Source organism: Alligator mississippiensis, chromosome 1 (assembly GCF_030867095.1).
Source record: "Alligator mississippiensis isolate rAllMis1 chromosome 1, rAllMis1, whole genome shotgun sequence".
In the NCBI taxonomy this organism is placed as follows: domain Eukaryota; kingdom Metazoa; phylum Chordata; order Crocodylia; family Alligatoridae; genus Alligator; species Alligator mississippiensis.
Genome location: NC_081824.1, coordinates 467,818,907 through 467,839,902, shown reverse-complemented (window position 1 = coordinate 467,839,902; position 20,996 = coordinate 467,818,907). Strand labels below are relative to the sequence as shown.

General features: G+C 52.7%; 1 protein-coding gene across 5 annotated transcripts in view; it reads left to right on the top strand.

Moving 5' to 3' along the window:
* P2RY6 (pyrimidinergic receptor P2Y6) overlaps nucleotides 1-16,684 on the top strand; it is a 59,421-nt gene extending 42,737 nt beyond the window's left edge. For 4 of the 5 annotated variants that reach the window (XM_014603505.3, XM_059722484.1, XM_019489245.2 and 1 more), the window contains one exon: nucleotides 10,434-16,684. In XM_014603505.3, the coding sequence (XP_014458991.1) occupies nucleotides 10,458-11,447 (990 nt within the window). In that variant the 5' untranslated portion in view covers nucleotides 10,434-10,457 and the 3' untranslated portion in view covers nucleotides 11,448-16,684. Of the gene's footprint in view, nucleotides 1-1,796; nucleotides 5,165-10,433 lie in introns of those variants that run through there. The other variant, XM_059722480.1, reaches the window with a different exon arrangement.
* Nucleotides 16,685-20,996: the final 4,312 nt, after the last annotated feature.

Sequence of the window (20,996 nt, the reverse complement as noted above, 5' to 3'; positions counted from 1 at the left end):
CTTTACTTGGATCAGACTCTATGCAGTGGTGAGGGAGCTCTCCCAGGGCTGGGAGGACCTGCATTCCCTTGCCAGCTCCCCCAGCCTATCCCTGGGTCTCTCTGTGCCTCAGTTTTCCCACCTGTGAAATGAGCATGATGTTCCACTGCCTCTCGGGGTGCAGGGAGGACGAACACCAGCCAACTGTGAGGTGCATGGCTGGTGGGTGATCAGCCCGTCCATGCACCATGGGCACAGAGCGGAGCTCTGGTTGGAGACTCATTAGCTTGTACTGAAAGGGCAGGAAGCACCGAGTGAGTGCCGGGTGGACCACCATAGTCCCCGCACCTCTAGCATCCTTGGTTCAACTCATGCTGCAGCACACCAGAGCTGTGTCTGCCCCAGGACAGGGAGCTTTGGAGCAACGGTGCTGAAACAGCTGTTCTGGCCAAAAACTACCTTGTCCCAGGACGAATTTACCCTAGGTTGGAACCGGGGTGGGTTTTCCTGGGCAAGGGCAGCTTTGCCTCCAGAAGAGGACTTGCCTCAGTATATGGCTGCAGTATGTTTGCTTCGGGGCCTCTGGGGCTTTCCAGGGAGGTACCAAAATGAATGCAGCCAGACTCTAGTTGCCAGTGAGCAGGTACCAGTCCCGTGAGACCTGTCTGCAAACTGGCAGGCACATCGCACTTGCGACTGTGTTTTATGAGCCTTGCAGAGAGTGATGGCAGGGAAACGTGCTAGCTCTGACTGCCTACTTCCCCTGGATCACATCGAGACCTCTCCAGTTCCCACTGAAATCAGTGGGGGACTTCCCTTTGCATTTAAATAAGTATCAGATGGCTTCCGTGAGAGCACCATGCTTTTCCAGTAAGCTGGGTTGTTAAAAAGAAGTGTGTGCATGCATGTTTGTGCCTGTGCATACATGTGCATGTGTTTGTATGTGTGTATGTGTGCACATGTGTGTGTGAGTGTGTATGCACATGTTTATAAGATGTCGTTTGAAAACCTTCTATTTGCTGAATAGTTCTTTTTCTGGCTTGACGTTTATAACTTGCCCCCTCCCCGTCTCTCCTCTTCCCCTCTGTTTGGTGTGTTATGGTAGCAGCTGCAGACCTCCCTCTAAATCCTGCCCATGCTCTAAAGCATGAGCTCCTTGAAGACCAGGAATCTCTGCAATGTTTGTTGCACCAAGCCCTGTCTAACGGCTGGCTGTGGACTAACTTGAGACATTTGGCTGTCCCGATTGCATTAGCTTTGCCTGAGAGGCAAAGGGTCTTGTGGACCGTATCTTTTATTGGACCAGCTGGACAGTCAGGATAAAATCAAGTAACCTCTGGAAGGCAGGACTGTCTTCATCAGAGTTTCGTTAGCCGTACCTGGTACCTCCTGTTTCTCATGTTGCTGAACATGCCAGAGCACAGTCATCGCCCTTTGCAAACAGGAGAGAGTAAATCCCAGGCTAAGCAAGTGGATCCAGCTTGTGAGCACGTACTTGGGGGCCTCTCGAGGCAGGTCGGGGGAATTACGCTGGAGACCTTCACCAGTTCCTGGCTGTGAATTGTGAAGGAGCTGCAGTGCCCAGGGGATGCCAGGGACCCATTTGGCTTGGCCTGCTCTGTTCATTGTCATCTGAGCTACACCATCTAGTGGGCAGACCAGGTTCTTTGGGTAAATGTGATATCTTTTATAAGACCAACTAAATAGTTGGAAAATTTGTTCTTTGCAAGTTTTTGAGTGCAAACACCCTTGTTCGTACTCTGAAGCTTGCAAAGAACAATTTTTCCAACTATTTAGTTGGGCTAATAAAAGATATCGCGTTTACCCAAAGAACCTCGTCTGTCTATGTCCTTAGATCAACACGGCTGCAATCAACACCCCAAACCATCTAGTGGGCATATCCCTGAGCTGCATCTCTGCCCTCCTCTCATTCGCATACCAAGTTCCCTGTCTCAGGGCCTGGGTGTCATTCCCTGGGCTGAGCTTATCCCAATGTCCATCCACATAGCAACAAGGAGGAGGATGCTGGGGAGGGCCTGGACATAGTGCTGGTAGGAGCATCGCTGGGAGGCTGCATCTCCTACTGAATTTCAATAAGAAAAGTGCAAAAATAGGGGAGGGGCAAGAGAAGGGCCATGGACATGGGTTGTGACAAGGGGCCAGAGCAGCTCCATCCAGAAGCGAGGGTGATTTAGTCATGAAATATCCAAGTGTCCTGGGAGGAGACGCTTGATGCCGAGACTGGATCTTCACTCTAGACCAAGATCTAGCATGGGTACATTGGTGGGACCAGAGTTCAGACTGGGAAAGGTGCAGTGCAGGTGAACTAAGCACCAGAAGAGATGCCCACTAGGTGTTGAGAAGCCAGGGGCTTTACATCTAGGTGGCGTCTCTTTTTAAAATGCTCCATCCCACATTGGACACGGGGCCATCAAACCCAGTCCCCTGCATTCCCAGGCAGCCATCTGCCCAAGGAGCCCCCAGATCCCTACTTTAATCCCTCGCCCACAGCTACATGGTGCAGTAGCTGAAACGCCAAGAGCAGCCTACAACTGGCCACAGGTAAAGATGAGGCCAGTGCAGGTATGTTGGGTTAGATTGAGGAGCCCTAGGCAGGTCTCTCTGGCCTGGGTTCTGGAGGAGGTCAGATAAAGTCATTTCACAATAGACCCTTGGTGGTCTAAAATGCAATCCATGGTGCCATGAGAGCAGGGAGTGTCCCAGCTGTATCAGAGGTTGCCAAAGGAGAGCCCAAATGCTAAGGAGATGGGGGCAAGAGAAGGGTTTTAGAGCGATCTCAGTCTAGACCATCAGCTCTACAGCTGTCTGCTGGGATGCTTTGTTGGATCTGTTCCTAGGAAGATCAGCAGCAGAGTATCTTGGCTTGGAGTCTGCTCCCTGCCCTTACTTGGACAGTGCAAGAGCCAGCTGGGCATCAGCTTCTAGCCTTGTCCCATAGCTAAGAGTATTCACAAGGGACTTGTATGTAGGAACAAGAAACTACCCGAGGCACATCCAGCTTCCAGGACAGACATGAATCACCTCTGTTTCCTGATGGTGGGGAATGCTATCAGGTGCATCTGGAGCTGTCCAGGGGGTGCCCACACATGACCCCAGTCCAGCTTGGCTAGCATCAAGGTGGCAAGTGTTTGGGGTCTTTAGCTCGCTGCTTTTGGATAGAAGTTTCTTGAGAGGCAACGTATGTGTGTGTAAGCCCAGGCCATGCTTGGTGGGTACCAGTGAGTCCCTGGCATAAGCAAAGAAATGTGACCTAGGCATAGCTCTGGGAAATCAGGAGCATCAGATCTGGTGTCCCCTGCACCAGATGGGCAGGGCTTTGCATGGAAGCCTTGTATTCCTCAGAGATTTTTAAGGTAAAATATTTCTTCTGAAATTGGCCTATGTCCTTAAAGCGAGTACGAAAAAAAGGAAATGGCCCTTGTATGCACCATGCAGGGTATCTCCTTGTCAGCATGTGTTGATCATCAGCGTGTACTTAATGATTTGTTTTGTTTTTTTAAATGGAGAGTCGAGGAATTCAGGCCTGTCTTCAATTCAAGGGCATCTTATAGTTGAAGGAACATGGCAAGCCCTGAAGGCCAGGGTTTCCAAAGCCCTTGGTACCCAGGGCACAGAGCTCTTCTGGAAATCTAGCTCCAGCTGTTTGCCCTGGCAAAACATCTGCCTTCGTTAACTACATTTAAAGAGACAGAGCACGGTGGGTGAGCCTGAGCATATGCAAGGCGCTGACAAAGCTGGGAGTCGATATATCCAGGAGACTGGCAGTTCATGAGGAAGGGAATTTGGAATAGCTGTGGGGAGCTAGTTTGGACTGTATGCCATGCAATATTTTATCACTGGGAAAAAGCTGCTTTTTTCTTGAAATCTGAGCCTCTCTCCAGTCCCCATCACATCTATCCCATATCTTTCTTTGCTAAAGCAGGGGCAGGGCCTTGCAGGGCTCTAGCAAGGTATTTTTCATGCATTGTGCTGTTATTTTTCATTCCTTTCTAAAATAACAGTGGAAACCAACAGGCTTCTCTGCCTAAATGGTGCTTTTTTTCCCATCCGTCATGCGTCAGCTTGTTACTCTGAATTGACTTGGTAGCTTTTGGCTGCTGGAGAGGATGTGTGCGCATGTGTGTCTGTGTTCAAAACACCGTGAGGACATAATCCTACAAGGTGTTTGTGAGGTTTGCAGGGTGCCACCTAAGCAACTGTGTTGGTGCAGTCAGTCTCATGCTTGAAAAGGCATGGACACCAGGGACCTGGGCCAGTGATCTAGATGACATGGAAACCAGTATGAACAGAGCCTGGTGCAGAGGTAGTCGTATAGGCATCGTGCACCGATAGTCCTGTGTGATACTTGGCGCTCAGTGGCACTCCAGGATAGGTGATGGCTGGTATTGCAGACAGTCCTGGCTGTACGCCAACCGTTGGCTGTCGTCTTCCCATCCACTCCTCAAGGGCCCATTAGGGCCCCAATCCTGCTCTCTGACCTGACCAGCAAACCCCTGCTGCAGAAGAGCACCCCCCTATACTCTACTGCTGCCCCCCATGGGCCCAAGCTACGAAGAGCTGTATACCCCAAAAGGACCATTAATTTTGTTTGTCCAAGCATGGACATTTAGGGTCTGATATTTTTTTTAGCCCCGCAGCTGCTAATTGACTTTCATTGGAGCCTTGGCATGTTTGAGCATGAGGCGCTGGGTATGTCTAGTTGGGCACTGAAAATCAGAGCCCATTATGAAAGCATGCCCCCACCTCCCCTACACAACTGGCCTGGTTGAGGCATGCGGTTCCAGGCTCAGCTCTGTGAAGGGGAAACCCAAATCTCGTGTTTCTCAGGATGATGAAACCATTGAAGTGCTCAGGAAGTGCTGAGGCTGCCAGGCATGGCTGAGTGCTTTCTGTTTTCCCCGTCCTGCTCCATTTTGCAGCACAGCCTGAATGAAAAGGGAAAGCATTGCCCCATCAGGGGTAACGTCATGCTGGAAATGCCGAGGAAGCAGGCGTGTTTTCAGGGGCCGAGTAACAGCCGGTGCTGCGATTCGGCGCTGCCCAAGCGTGTCCCTGCTTGTGTGACTAGCAGCGTGGCAGAGAGCAGGGACTGGCATCACCAGCCTGAGGATGACGTGGGGGCAGCCCCTGCAACAAACCCATGGGTGATTTTTGCAACAGGCTGGTAAGATTTCCGTCTCTTGGCTCTGCGTGTACTGTCTGCTTCTGCGCTGTAAGAGGGGTGGTGACGTGACTGATACCGGATAATAATCTCAAGTATCTGAATGATTTAGAAACCTTATTCTCACTGAATATCAATCTGCCAGCACCTCCGTGCTCACACCTAATGCAGAGAGGTCTGTGGTGGGTTTCAGGTTACTAAGTCACTTGGGAGCTTCTGGAAATGTCATTTATGGATTTCAAAGGTGTGGCAGAGTAGAAGGAAATATCAATATCCATGTTTATAAGCAGGGAAACTGAGGCATGGAGAGGTAAAAATGACTTGCCTAAGATCGCAGAGTAAATCAGAGGCAGAGGATCCAGATCACTGGACTCCCAGACCTGGGCTCTGGTCCACTGCATTATCTCCAGGGATTGATTTTTTTGGTCCTACACTGTTATGCGTTGGTTAGTGTTATACAGCTGTCTTGTTCCACCCAAGAGGTGGCTGCATGTGACTGCACTGTGGCTTCTGTGACGCTGTCGCTTTTGCTGTCTTGGCACTTGGGGTTAACGTGGGCAGAGCAGCTGGGAGCCCAGATGGCATCCACGTATGTCGAGACACGGTGGTGGGACAGCTTTGAAGAAGTTGCTCCTTTCGCTCCGTGAGGGTCCTGCATCTCAGCAGACAGGATGGTAAGGGACTGCTCAAAGAGGGACTGCTGTCCCCCCACAGCAACGTGGGGTCTTGCAGATAGATCAATGGTGGTTGAAATCTTCCCACCGGGCGAGGTTTATCATCAGAGAGGAGTGGCGGCGTACCATTGCTGGGCAAACAAATCTCTCCTGTGGGCACCTGGAAACAAAGCTGATGCTTCATTCCTGAAAACAGCATTATTTGTATGATAGTTGCCCCCGGGGGCTCGGCCAGGATCAGGCTCCTTTGTGCTGGGTGTTGTACGTACATAGATGAGCAGGCAACAGGAAGCCTTGGCAGTCTAAGCAGGTAAAAGAGGTGGCAGAAGAGAGGTGGCTGCCTCAGCTTGGCAGTAGATTGGGAAGGAGACCCCCAGGATCTTCTCCTGCTCAGCCCACAGCCTGGTGGATTAAGCCAATCTGCTGGACCAGGCAGAGCAGAGGAAGGCAGGGCTCTGTGTCGGGTCAGAAGTCCTTGACGGGCTTCCTTGCTTTGCAGAAGTGTCCGTCTGACCCTCACAGATGCCACGCTGAGTGCCTCTGGCAGCATCTGAGTGCCTGCCAGTCATGCCCTCAGCGATGAGACTCACCTCTCTCACCTGCACGCCCGTCTCTCCCGTCGGACGTCTCCCGAGGCAGGAACCAGCATGCACCGTGAAGTGTTGCATGGAAGAGGAGCCAAGTTCTCCTCTCTGGGCTCGCTGCTCCATGGCTTTCTTGGAGGGGTGCTCCTGGCCTCTGTGACGGCCTGTAGGTCCCAGGGGGAGTTTTGTTGCACAGTCTGGGACCAAATCTGTCCATGCATAGAGCAGCTTCACCCGGGTGGTAGAAATCTCCATGGTGCCACAAGAGCAAGGCTGTCACCTGCAGCTCCTCAACCAAGAGCATTGGGCTCTTTAATGAAGCTGATGCCAGACCTCTGTACACGGCACATGTTTTGCTCTTTCTTGCTCTGCAACGACGTGACTGTTTGCATGAGTGGGTTTTCTGGATGTTTTTTAAGTCTTTCTGGTGCATTAAAGTAAAACTCCTTGGATGTAGTTTAGTTTGGCTCGCCGTAACTGAAAGCGTCCATGGATTCATTGCGTGCAAACACAAAGGTACTCAAAGACATGTAATGAACCTCGCTCATCCAGGCAGCCTTCTCCCCTCCAGCACCCCAAGGAGCCATTTCTTTGGCATCCGGATTGCTTCATATGGCTTCCCTTCAATATGGCTCAGTCACTGTAGTCATCGTGCTCTGATTTTCTGTCCGGGCTGGGCCTCTGTATAATCCATATTGCTCATTATTGGTTCTTATGCACCATTCCTGTGTTATGGGATCATGTTGTGCAGTACACCAGAGATTTTCGGTAAAATCTTCCTTGCAGAATGATCTAGCAATGTCACGGGGCTTTGTGAGAGAAGCCAGGGTTGACTGGCATAGATTATACATGACCTGATGACAGTTTTCTAGACCCGAAGCTTAGTTTTCCTTGAGATGAGCTAGGATGTCAGTGTGACCATAAAGCTGGCAGTGTCCACTCCTGCGAGGTGCTGCATCACAGCTGAGCGGGTGAGAACGTCGCTGTCTGGTTAGAGCTAGGCAAGTAGTTATAAATTTTGCTGAAGCCTAAACACTGTCAATGGGACACATCCCTCTGGGAGAGAGGATGTGTGATAAGACAGGTATGCAGGTGTGAGTGTGTCTATGCATATAAGGTTTTAGGGAAATGCCCAATAGTAAGAAATCAATAATATAAGTATCCTGTAAGTAGCCAGTCATAGGAGTAAGAGTACTGGTAAAAACAATGAATATGTAAGAAATAAAACAGTTTGGGAAGAAAGTTTTGTTGGACTATGCTCCCGAATGTCCCAACGAAACCCTGAACTGACTGATCAACGGGACAGGGAGCAAACCTTGCTAGCAAGGCAACTAGTGCATGTCTTAGCGTAAGAGTGTGTGCTGTCTGCTGAAAAAACCTACATTCAAGTTGTGGCAATGCCTCTCTTGAGCATTCGCTCTCTCAACAACCCACTCATTCCCCGATCTAAGGGTTAGGGGAACAATAGGAGCTTGTGCAATGCAAGACAAGCTCTATTTCCTGCTTATGTTCTTCCTTTAATTTCTTCCTTTCTGTTACCATCATGTGCTGGGATAGAGCCTAAACACTTCAGGTAGGTCACTTGCTTCAAATTACCCCAAAAATGAAGAGAAAACGAGAGGTGAAGGGACTTGGCTCAGCCACGTAGCAGGTCAGTGTTGTCCCTGCTAGAGCAGAGCTGACGTAGGGCAGCTGGCACATCTCCCGTGTGTTGCTCCGCTGATGCCCTTTCCCACACAGAAGGGACCCAGGGGGCTTCTGCCTTGCCCCAGCTCATTGTTTAGTGCAGGGGATGAGCAGCAGCCCAGCCTGGTGCACCCTAACCTCCATGAGAAGCAAGAACCAAAAACAAAGGGGCTTCACAGCGATATGTGCTGCATCCCGTCCCCACTTCCCCTCCATCACCGGGGTCCCTTTGTTGCCACTGACACCCTGCTCATTTCACCCGCCCCTGTAAGCCACGTTGGTTGCATCGGGAATCCGCATCGGGATGTGGACATGCAAGTGCCGTGCCACGAGGTTAAAAGGATAAGGTCATGGCCCAGGGTAAAAGGAGACTAACCTGCAGTAATTTACTGCTCTTTTGCTCCCGCTCACCACCAGGTCAAAGCGGGCACATGGGCAGTTACCGCGGAGTAGCTGATGCATAGCACAGCCCTGTCCCAGTGGAAGGTTTGCATGTTCAAACCATCACGTGGGGCCATCTCTGGTCTGTGGGTCTCTGAGTACCTTAGTGCACATGTCCCTGTGCTTGGGCACTCTGTATGGTACTCAGGGGAGCACATGGCTACCACCCTGCATTTAGGGCTGGATTAGCTCCCACTGCCTTCAACTGATTTCAGGGGCAGCTGGATGAGGCCTGCCTACAAGGATCCAGTTACTTTCTGCAACCTGCCATCCTTTGCTTTGGGCATTGGGTGTTATGCAGCCTGTCCTCCCTGCAGAGTTTGGGACATATGCATGTGTGGCTTGTCGTGGCCCAGCAGGGAGGAAGTGGCCTGCCCTTATTAGGACAGTGCGGTATTCATTAGCTGAGGTCATTGCTTCCTGTGCAGATTGCAATTTCTCAGACTGTTTCTTTCCTTTATGCAGGGTTCATGGTCCCTCTGGGGAAGACATCTCATGAAACAGCTCTCATGGTACCTGGTGGTATCCACACTATTTAGGCCTGTTCTACACTAGGGTTGTATACAGGTGTCCCATGCTGCTAGGACAGCAAAGCCATGGTGTAGACAAGGTGCTGGCATATCACTGAGCTCTGCCCAGGCTGGGATGGGGAATGATGTGTGATGATTTTAGTGCTGCTCATGCACTGGGTGACCTTTGGCACGAGGCAATTGCAGCGAGCCGGTGGCAATACAAGAGCAGCACTGTTTTCCTCCAGGCCCAACCTGCCCAAAGGGATCTCTGCATCCCTAAAGGATTTTGCCAGGGGCAGCCACCCTGTGAACACATGCCACAAGTGGCATGGACAGCCTCTCTTTGCGGCACACAGCAGATCCAGAAGGGGATTGGCAGCAGAACGGCAAATAGGACAGGGAGCAGAAAGCAGAGCAGCAGATTGGACAGGGGAAGGGATCAGAGTGGCACTTGGGGAGAGTACAAGGCTAATTTGTGACATCACTGCTTAACCCACACTGATTTATGCCTTTGAATGAGGACACTCAGAGGCTGGAATACTAATGATGGAGAGGAAGAGGCAGAGCCAAGGGAAGAGATGTTGCAGGGGGTGATGGAAAAGCAGGATGCAGAGGCTGTTTTGGGCAGCTGGGGCTGCAAGGGAGCAGACTGGTACCAGCAATGTTGCAGGTGAGCCAGTGGCAGGAGCAGGGCTTGGTGAGTAAAGCACTAGGCCAGGCTTGGTGTGTGACTCACACTGTGGCCAGGACAAGTCACCGCATCTCTCTGAGTCACTCTCCCTACGTGCAAGATGTGGGGAGATGATGCTTCCTCCCTCCTTCCCTTAGTCTGCCTTGAGCTTCACTGATGTAGGCTCTTCAAGGTGAGAACTCACCATGCATCTGTACAGCACTGAGCACAGAGGGGCCTTGACCTTGTCTGGGGTCCTAGGTGCTCATGTGACCCTCCTACATGGCAGCGAGGGGATGGGGCAGCTCTGGACGAGTAGGGAACTGGTCCATAAAGGAGGCTGCAGAAAGGGGTCTGGTCTGTGTGGTCTGGGGCTGCGTGGTAACAGGGGGTCCACAATGAAACCATCGTGCAAGACATGCTCTGCATCAACCAGTAGCCTTGAGCTCAGTGTAGGAGTCTTGGGGTGAAGGCATAGCCTGGGCTATCCTGGGGGCTGTGATGGTGTCTTCTGGCCTGAAAACCTGCAAGCCAGGCCTTAAAACAAATGGAGGGTCCATGGGGCAGAGCTGAGGGTGGGAGATGGAGCTGTGCTCACAGCCACAGGGTTAAGTTTGGGGTTCGTGGCTCCCAGGGGCATTAACGTAGCACCCAGCTCTTGGGATGATCCTAGTCCTTGACTGCACCCATGTGTTTTGTTTGCAGGCTTTGCTGAGGCCAGCACCAGGGATGGACAACTTCACTGTGCCTGCGGGGGGGAAGAGCAACTGCACCTTCCACGAAGAGTTCAAGCAGATCCTGCTGCCCGTGGTGTATTCGGTGGTCTTCGTGGTGGGGCTCCCTCTCAACCTGGTCGTCATCGGGCAGATCTGGGTGTCCCGGAAGGCGCTGACCCGCACCACCATCTACATGCTGAACCTGGCCACGGCCGACCTGCTGTACGTGTGCTCGCTGCCCCTCCTCATCTACAACTACACGCAGAAGGACTACTGGCCCTTCGGCGACTTCACCTGCAAGTTCGTGCGTTTCCAGTTCTACACCAACCTGCACGGCAGCATCATGTTCCTCACCTGCATCAGCATCCAGCGCTACATGGGCATCTGCCACCCACTCTCCACCTGGCACAAGAAGCGGGGCAAGAAGTTCACCTGGCTGGTGTGTGGCGTGGTGTGGCTCATCGTGGTGGCCCTGTGCTTGCCCACCTTCTTCTTCGCCTCCACAGGCACCCAGAGGAACCGGACCGTGTGCTACGACCTGAGCCCGCCCGACCGCTCGGCCAGCTACTTCCCTTATGGCATCGCGCTGACAGCCATGGGCTTCCTCATGCCCTTCACCTCCATCCTGGCATGCTACTGCAGCATGACGCGGATCTTGTGCCAGAAGGATGAGATGATCGGGCTGGCCGTGCGGCAGAAGAAGGACAAAGCTATCCGCATGATCATCATCGTGGTCATCGTCTTTGCCATCAGCTTCTTCCCCTTCCACCTCACCAAGACCATCTACCTGATCGTCCGCTCCTCCCCCAGCGTGGACTGTGAGGTCCTGCAGGCCTTTGCCATCCCCTACAAGTGCACCCGCCCCTTTGCCAGCATGAACAGTGTCCTGGACCCCATCCTCTTCTACTTCACCCAGCGCAAGTTTCGCGAGAGCACCCGGTACCTGCTGGACAAGATGAGCTCCAAGTGGCGGCACGACCGGTGCATCACCTATGGGTCCTAGGCACCAAGGAGAGGGGATAACTCAGAGGTCAAGAGGTTGTGGCTTCCAGGAGCCTGCAACGCCCAGCCACAGGGAGGGAAAGCAAGAGGCAGGGGCTGATTCTCCTGGGTGCAAGGCTGGCAGCCGGGGGCTTCTGAACTCTAATTGCTGCTATCGCCTCAATTCCCTCTCTGGCCACTTGTGCCTCAGTTTCCCCACCTGGGACATGCAAAGCATGCCTCTGTATGGAATAGGTGATCCCCTACTGACCTTTCTTGTGGGGAGCGGAGTGGAGAGAGGATCTGGATAAGGCTGTGATGATGGAGAGCACCAGGAGCAGTTGGCTGTTGGTGTCCCCCATGCAATGTGAGCTAAAAGAGGCCCCTTGAGACATGAAGGGAAGCATGGCCAGGACTGTGCATGGCATGACGAGGGGCTCAAAGGCAGTATTTGGGCCTACGACTCTCTCTCCACAATGCACTGCAGCCCTGGGGCCCCTGCTGCGCGCAGTAGATGGGCTGCTCAGTATTAGCCCCCAGACTCTGAGGGACTGGTGGGTCCATCCCTGTGGCCTCTGGAAGGCCGGCACCCACATGCGGGGCTGGGGTTGTGAACCCTGCCATGATCCAGGAGGATGATCGTGGTCAGGGTGGGTCCGATGCGTTTGGTCCAATGAGTTTTGTTCTCAGCGAAGCATTCAACCAGCTTGGAAGCCGGGTGTTTTGCAAGCCACTCTGGGCTTCACAGAGGTGCTCCAGCTTGCCCTGCAAACCGTCAGCTGCTTTACAATGACATATGCACCATGGGACAACTCCTTGGTTGTTTCTTCCCCGTGTCAATGCCTGATCCCTCTCAGTACTCAGCACCTGGTGATGGGGGAGGTGGGCAAGGAGTATTGTGGGCCTGGTTGGTGACCCCGCCAGTACATCACTAACTCATCTCAGCTTTCCTGAGCAGAACATTGACTTATAGACCCAATGAAAACTTACAGCAAGAGGTCTCCTCAGATCTCGGGAGTCTACTAAAGCATCGGGAAGGCAGGAAAAGGAAGACTCTGATGGGAGAATATTCAGTTTTATTGATGGAGAACAATGAGGTCAAAAAGGAAACTGCCCATTCAGATCTCACTCTCTTGTATTCTGCTCTGTTTCTTTTTAAGCCCTTTACAATATGGTTTTCCTAAGTTTCTAATGTTTTATTAACTACCTGGGCAGTTCTGGAAGGGGCCTGGGGTACCTGATATTATTGGTATTTCCACCACCCTCCACAGGGGGTTTAATTTATTGATTTCACAGGAACTAGAACCCAGTATTGGGTTTGTCTTATTTTTTTTTTAAAAAAGAGTTCCCAAAATGTTTGCAATTCCTTTTTTGGCATGTACAAGCGTAGCATGTATCCATCGCCCCCCTAGTGGCTGTTCGTGGCAACGATAAGTCTGCTTTTTAGCTTGCTCGTTGGCTTGTAATACTCGGTTGTGCACTGAGTTAGCACAGGTACATCTGCGGGTTGCTTTGGCCTGCTGGAGCTCTGTTTTGGTACTTGGATACTGAAGAGCATTCAATTATAGGGGAGGATGGAAGAAGAAGGGACCACACCTGCCCAGATGCAATGGAGCGTGGTTGCAGAGGAATTGGCTTGGGGTCACTGGCTTTGGGTAGCTCACAGCAGAGATGTATGTGGCCCTTTATGGATGTCACCTCTCCATCACCCCCTGAGGCTACATTGAACATCAGTGTTAAAGTTGATGAAGATATACAGATCCCCCTATTCTTTCAAGTCAGCTCTGTCCATCCTACCAGGTCTTAAAAATAGAAATCACAGAGAAGTCAGGGTGGAAGAGACTTGCAGAGGTCATCTAGTCCAAGCCCCTGCCTGAGGTAGGATCATCCCTTTCCACACCAGCCTATACAAATCCATAACCTAAACTCTTTGTAAAACTACCATCAGCTCTGACACAACACAGACATCACACCCGAACCAGCCCCAGGTAAAGCAGGGGAACCATGGCAGCCCATGTCCTGCTTCTATAAAAGTTAATATACCGTGTCACCCCCAGTGCTCCTACCATAGCTGCTGGTTTTGGCCAGTCCTCCCAGGGTAGAATTGGGAACATCCTAGGCTGATCACGGGAGCTGCTGCTGCATAAGTGGAGGGGCACAGGCAGTGCTTATGCCCCATGCAGCGTAAATAATATGCCCCAAGCAGCAATAAAAGATTGGACAGCTACTGGGGGGGAGCCAGACTGCAGCCCAGGTCATTCCCATGCCCCCCTTCCTCCCTTCCTCCCTGCTGCACGTTATACTCACTTAAGCCTCTGCCCGTACATTACAGTACGGACACAATATAATATGAATAATTGAATAATGAATAACACATACATCCAGACCTTCCAGGCTGTAGCAGCGCATTCAGGGAAGGCTACCTTATAATGCCTCAGCAGGTCATAGAGTGCCTAGGGGGCCTGCACAGAGAGGCGTACCAGCAGCAAGGGTGGGCAATGGATTCTGGGATGTCCTGTGGCTCACAGAGCTGGACGCCAGCCCGATTTCCCCAAGCCGGTCCCTCAGGGGCAGGGTGGTGGGAACATGGGCACTGCAAAAGGACTGTTGTGTGGAGGCGTTTACAGGGGAACAGCCGCAGGCCAAGCAAGGACTCCAGCAGGGTGAACCCGCTACCTGGGTCACTCGGCAGTGTGGTATGCTGTGCAGGACACAGGTGACCATGCCGCGCCTCCCCCAGCTCCCACCGGCTCACCTGCCTGCTAGGGTGGAGGCTGCTCTACTTAACCAGTGACCCAAGTACCCTCCTCAGCTCTGTCACTGACCTGCTGGGTGACCTTGGTCATGTCCCTCCCCACTCTGCCTCCAGTTCCCATCCCACCACACCTTTTCCAAGTCTTCTTTGCCTTGACTGAGGCCTTGTTGCACCTGTCCTGGTGGCATGCTCCCTCCTACAGCACAGCTGGAGTACACATCACAGCAGTCAATGCTGGGGCTGGGGAAAGGGCCTGGAAAGGAGACTGGTGGACATGTAGCCATCATTTCAGACTCTCCAGGCAGGCTTCTCCCTAGACACAGCTCACGCTCTGCTCACAAACAGCCTCTAACGCACCAAGCTGACAGCACAGGAGCAGTCAGTGGAGCTGGGATACTGAGCTGACTGGGTGGGGGGATCACCCTGGCACAGGGTGGTCGGTGGGGTTGGCAAGAGGCAGCACAAACAGCCTCACGCCCAACCGCGTGTTCAAGCTGTCACATGGTTTTCCAACCCTGGGGCTCATCACCTTTCAGCAGCCCTGCAGCAAAGCTGGGCTTTCTTCCACTGGTGGCAACCCAGGGGAACCCAGCGATGCCAACTCAAAGCTCCTGGCATGAATGGAGTTGCATCAGGGAGCACTGAAAGGGCTAATACCTCTGAGACTCAGGCGAGCTGCAGCGAGCGGGTCCTGCCAGCTGGAATTTTGACAGCAACCACAGCCCCAAAGCGGGAGAGAAAACCTTATGGTGAGGTCAATTTAATAGGGCTGTTCAAGTCTAGAAGGTCGGGGCTGAGACCAAACCCATCCCCACCCCATCCCTGCTTGCTTCCTCCTTCTGAAGCATTTCATCGTAACCAAGCCTCTTGGTTTTGCAGGGGGCACGTCCGAACCAAAGCACGTAGTGAAACACCATAAAGGTCACTGAACAATTCAGGGCCCCCCCACAGCTCCACGCTGAGACTGCGGCACGGAGCAAAGTGGATGCAAGGCAGGAAGCTGGCCTGGGGCCATAGGGAGGAGGGCTGGGCTGAGCCAGCGTGGGGCCTGAGAAAGGTGTGTGACCCTCTTGGAGGACGGATAAGCAGATGGCATTACTCTTAAGCAGATGCACATGGGGAGGTTGGTTTCCCCCTGGTTTTGGCTATTGCACCAAGGGTGGATTCATTTTTCCACGTTCCATGGTACATTGCTCAGTTCCCCAGACCCAAAGCAGAGCAGACCTCATTGAGTGGGCTGCAGATTCCCCACCCCCTGGGCACCGTTCTCCCGTGGGGGGTTTATTGAGCTCATCTAGGCTCCCCTTTTTAAGAAATCATGGAGGGGAGGAGGAGTACAGCACATACAATCTAGCCCTGCCAGACAGTGAGCCTTAGAGATCTGGAGTTCGTCAAATAGGTTGAGGGCACAGGCAGCCAAACATATGTTCTAGTGACCCGGACATTGCTTGTGCTCACCAAGATAAAACTCTGGGAGTGGGAACAGAGAGATGCACAGCTATTCTGAGACAGCTCCTACAGTTGGTGGCTATTATGGTACTAGATGGTGGAGAAGTACATAAAGAACTTGGTTGTTTGGAGCAGCTGGTTACCCCGGGATAGACATGGACAGACCAACCCTAACCTGGTTTAACTTGCACTGGAAAAGTTTTACCTGTGATTCTTTCAGGGTGACTTTTCAGGGGATTGTGCACAATTGTGCAGACACTTTAGGGGTCTGCACTGTGTCTGCTTCCTTTGCTGGTGTAACACTGACTGCTGCGGTGTAAGTGTTTCATCTGTCCACTGTCTTTAACTGGACTTCTGACCCGGAATAAATTTGTCATGCTCGATCCAAAGCTGTCTGAAATCAGCGGGAATCTTTTCCTTTGACTTTAAGGGGGTTCAGATGGAGCCCACGTGGAACAACAAAATGCAGCTTTGGGGGTTTAAGCCTCTCTCTGCAGCATCAAGGACTGGGGAGTGCTACAGAGCAGTCACCAGATCTGATGGGTGCTTGGACTTTCCCAGCTGGCAATGGGCCATAGCTGCAAACGTCATGGCCTGTGACTCCGGGCCCCTCTCCGCTGCTGCCAAGTGATTGCATTTGCTGCAGCTGTGGCTGCTGCCGCCTTTTCAGTGTCACCCCCAGAGCTGTTGCCGTGCTCAATAAAAGCAGTATTATTCGGTACCTCCGGCCCTGCTGTGGCTGTGGTCTGGCTGCTGGAGGCACTTTCAGGTACTGAGGGAATCGCTGGGTGCACAGGGTTGTATTTCATGGGTCTCTGGTGACCCGTTCATCTCTCATGTTGACTGCAAGAAGCCCACTGCACCATCCCCACAGATGGGTATCTCAGTGGCTCTGTCGCCCCTAGTCACTTTGCTGGCCCTGTGCGGATGGCAGAGGCATAAGTCAATGCCTGCTTGTAAGATATCATATTGTAGCCCTGACAGGTGATAAATTATTGTCTTGCCCTTGGAAATCACAATAAAATGGAAGATGCTGCCCATTAGTGGGAATGTCAGTTTGTGTGTGCTGCCTGCCTCTTTCTATAGGTGTGTCCTCACCTTGGTATAAAGTACCAAAGGAGCCAAAAGAAATGACCACAAAGACTCCAGAGTCCCAGAAAGGGTGGTTTCATTACTGCTTTATTGCAGATTTCCAGGCAACAGCCCAGGGACTGACAGAGCTGATGGGGGCTCACATGTCCATGCCATATGTACAATGTGGGTGGGATCCAGTTGTGTGTAGACCCTACTCCAGGGAGATGAACTGCACCATGGAGTATGCCAAGGGGTTGTGGCATGGCCCTTCACACCATGTGTTTGGTGGTGCAGGGTACTTCATAAAGGATCTTGCAGGAGTGAGAGGCCAGGCAGTCCCCTGCTCCTCTTGCAGTCCAGGGCAGCATCTCCTTACTGCCTGTTTAAGCCCCACAGTAGCAAGGGCTCTGGGTCAGTCCTGCCCGGGGTTAGGGACTAGAGACATGGGTGCTCTCTCCCCCTCCAGACCAGCACTTTCAGGGGCTGGAAGGACCGAACTAACCTCCTCCTGCCCCCAGTTATTCACCCCCTGACATTGTTCATCTATGGCTCACTTCCAGGCTCCATCACTCTGTCCTGCAGGGGTTGAATTGCTGTTGTGTTTCCCCCACAGGTTCATCCACTTTCCCCTTCAAGCTTGGCTAGTCTCGTGCTGCTGCTTCAGCAGCCCTGCAACAGTGCTTGGTACAGTTCATACAGTGGTTATGACCCCCACCGGCCAGGTCCCTAGATGGCTTCCCAAGCTGATGCCCATCCCTGCTTCCCTCTCTAGGTACCTTGGTCTTGGACCGGGGATGAGGATGACAAGGAAGAATGTTTTCATCCAAGTTGGCTTGGAGAGCAAACTAACTCTCCTCACATGTTAATAAGCCCTTTACCAACCTCTATCCAGACAGAGGGCAATTGCTGGGAGCTCAGCTGGCCTGCACCCAGGCAACCTCATCCTAGTACATTCAAGATCCTGTAAAGCAAGAGTGGCCAGCCTGCGGCATACATGCCACAAGTGGCATGGGCAGCCTCTGCATGTGGCACACAGCAGATCGGAAAGGGGAGTAAGCCTTACACTGCTGTCACTAATGGAGATCTTCCTTCATCTGTGCTTTTAGAGATGAATACTGTGGCCACTGCTGCCTCCTAATGACCATTCAGACCAAGTCCCCAGGAAGCTGCAGACTTAGTGCGGTATCATCAAACTGCAGAGCTAGGGACCAAATCCATCCCTAGGCTGCCCTGGGGGTGAGTCTGGGGCTGGAGGTCGCTGGTGAGGTCTGGGAGAGGCCTGCCCTATTGCCCCCTCATTGCTCATGTGGAAATTCCCAGGTTTTATGGCTGCGTGGGGACAGGCCAAGCTGGAAGGGTGTCACATGCAGAATCCCTCCTTGGCCTAATGTGTTAATTGCTCTAGATGTGCAGATCTTTCCAGCAAAGTGTTGATGGGGCTCAGTCTCCACCCCTCAGGAAAGCCTTGACCCCTCTCTATTGCAATGGTGACTCCTCCTTCGTAATTCAGAGAGTGGGTCTGAGACACACCCAGGCCACTGGCTTTCTGGTCGCTGCGCGCCTTCCCTCTCCTCCTCCTTCAGGCCATGTCTTCCAGAAAGCCATTCTAATGTGGCCACCTCACCAGTAGCATCTCCTGCCTCCAGCGCTCCCCAAACCCCAGCCCTTTGGTTTGTCCTCTCGGAGCAGAAGTTTTTTGGGACAGGGACTGAATTCCTCTCTCCCTCCTGGAAAATGCCAGATCGCAGGTCCAGCCACGGTGGTTTGGTCTGGGCCAGAGGTTGGGAGGTGGAAGCTGCCTCCTTCCACCACTGACCTCCGGACCCAGTCCGTTCCTTGGGACCATGATGGTTCCCAACCAGTGAGCCATGAAGGTGCCCTGGGTGACCCACATAGCTGTTTTAATCCAGCCCTGCTTGGCAGCTGATTAGCTGTGGTAGGAAGTAGGGGCAGTTAGCTTGGGGACAGCACCATGCAAGCAACACTGCTTCCACCCCTGAGCTCTCTGTCCTGTGCAGAGCCAGCTCTGGAGTCTCTGCAGCCTGCCCGGCAAGAGGAAATGAGGGATCACCCGTGGGGCTGTGCACGAGGGTGAGGAGGGTCAAAAGGTAGCTGGGCTGTGGGAGGCAGGTGGGCTGAAGTGGGCTGTGGAGGCTGGAGAAGGCAGATGACAGGATCAGAAAGGAACTACCCTGGAAAAAACGGGACTCATGGGTCTCACCCAGCCTGCAGGGAACATGTTAGGGACATCGGGCTGGAAAGGGCTTTCTGGAGTCCATTCACTTGCACTCACAGGCAGTCACCCCAAATCACCACCTCAAACCATCCTGCAGACCTGCAAGGCACAGGAACAGCAAAACAGCTTCCAGCTGCCACAGGGAAAAGCAGGTGTAGCTGGTAACTATCGGCAGAGAATATCTTAGGCAGGGCCCCAAATCTTGCAACGGGCCTGACTGAGTGTAAGGGCAAGACCCCCCAAGCCAGGAACAGCTGGGTTGCTAGCACCAGCAGAGCATCAACACCCCCAAGTCAAAACCCCCCAGCTTTAGCTCTGGCCAAATCCCAGTGCCTTAGAGAAACGTGAAGACACCTTGCAGGGAGACACATTTTCAAGCATGCTGAATAGGAGAAGCACATCAGCTACAACAGGTGAGTGCTGAAAGGTGAGGGGTCGACTTGTAACAGCTAGAAATCCCTTGGCCATGGGGAAGAGAATCTATAGCAAGACACCCCATTACCTGCCTCATGCAAAGTCTGTGCTCTGGCCCCGAATGGCAGGACCAAAAGCCACCCTGGTATGGCTGAGTGTCACTGCCTGGAGGTCACAGGCTGCCTAACATGACACAAGCCTTGGTGCTGCCGGTGCAGGATGAACGGGGCCAGGGTGGCTGCTCATGATTTTCCACGTGCTGTTAGGAGCAGGGAGTGAGGAAGTGTTCGTGGCTATGTGGCCACCTGGACTCAAGTAGGCTGCTCTCAGCACTCATCCTGGGAACTTGCCTGGCTAGGTTGGATTATTGGCTCCCAAGGAAGTGCCAGCTAAAGCCCACTTTGGAAGGCATCAAGGAGTTTATAGGCAGCACGGGATATGATTACTCATTCGAGATGGCTCCTGGTGCGGCAGTGATTGATTAGAAGCAAGCTGGAGATGAACAAGCACCGTAGCCCTTTCCAGCAGGCCTGACTTTCCATGGAGTTTTCTCCCCTGATGCCTGTGACTAGTTAACGTGAGACTAAATCACAGAACTCACGGCCGGGTTGTTTGCAGGTTTTGAGAAGCAAAATCTTCATAGTGAACTTCTCCCAGAAGAGGCTTCCACCATATCCCAGGAGAGGGGAGGAGAAAATGAGAAGGACGGTCACTGCTCTGATCGCCTTGCTCAGCGTAAACCGCTTTATCTATTAATTTGTGACAAAGCAAGGAGATTAGGGGCCTACAGCTAGTCAAGTCTGAGAGCCCATGAAACAAGGGAGTTGTTTTTAGGCAGGAGAGCGGCTGGAGGAAGGCAGTTTCCAATGCCTCAGTGTCTGAGTTGCAGACCCAGCGGTATGACCCAGGAGTCCTGACACCCACACACCACACACCTGCCCGCTTGCATCAATGTTCGTGTTAGAATAATCTCTGACTTTGCAAGAAGCCGTTTTAAGCTGTGGGGTAAGTGACCCTGAAAAATCACAGTTGCTCCCACCAAAATGATCCCTGGGCTGGGAGGAAGGAGTGGAGTGGCCTGTTAGCATGGGGTCATTCTTCCCTGTGTCCGGTAGAGGGCACAGCACACTCAGATTTGGAAAGAGACCTTTGCAGCGCTACCATCCCCGAAACCAGCTTAATCTCACAGATAGCATCGAAGTCGGAGGAAACAGCGTGATGGGCAGCCACCTGGCCTCTGCCCAAGCTTTTCCCCTGGACGGTCTTCACCTAGCCCCTGCATTAGGGGCATGTAAGTGTGTTGCCTGCCAAAGCATCTTTCCAAGTAACACATGGTACCCACAGCGTAGCCCAAGGCAGGGTGGTAGGGCCACCAAATGCAGCCCTTGGGCTGTCCTCTAGGACCTGGAAGGATGAGGACAAAGCTGAGCTTGGAGCCAGAACTGTGTCCGGCCACAGGTATGTACAGCACCTAGCACCGCCAAGCCCCAGCCTTAGCTGCGGTGGGGATGCAGCTGGTGCTAAGGAGACCTGCTCGACCGGTGGCTTTGCGTGCCAGGGCAGCTAAGCCAAGGGGAATTTCTGTGAGCTGAGCAGGGGAGATGGAGGGCTAAGCAAACAAAGCAGCTGCCAGTGCAACCAGG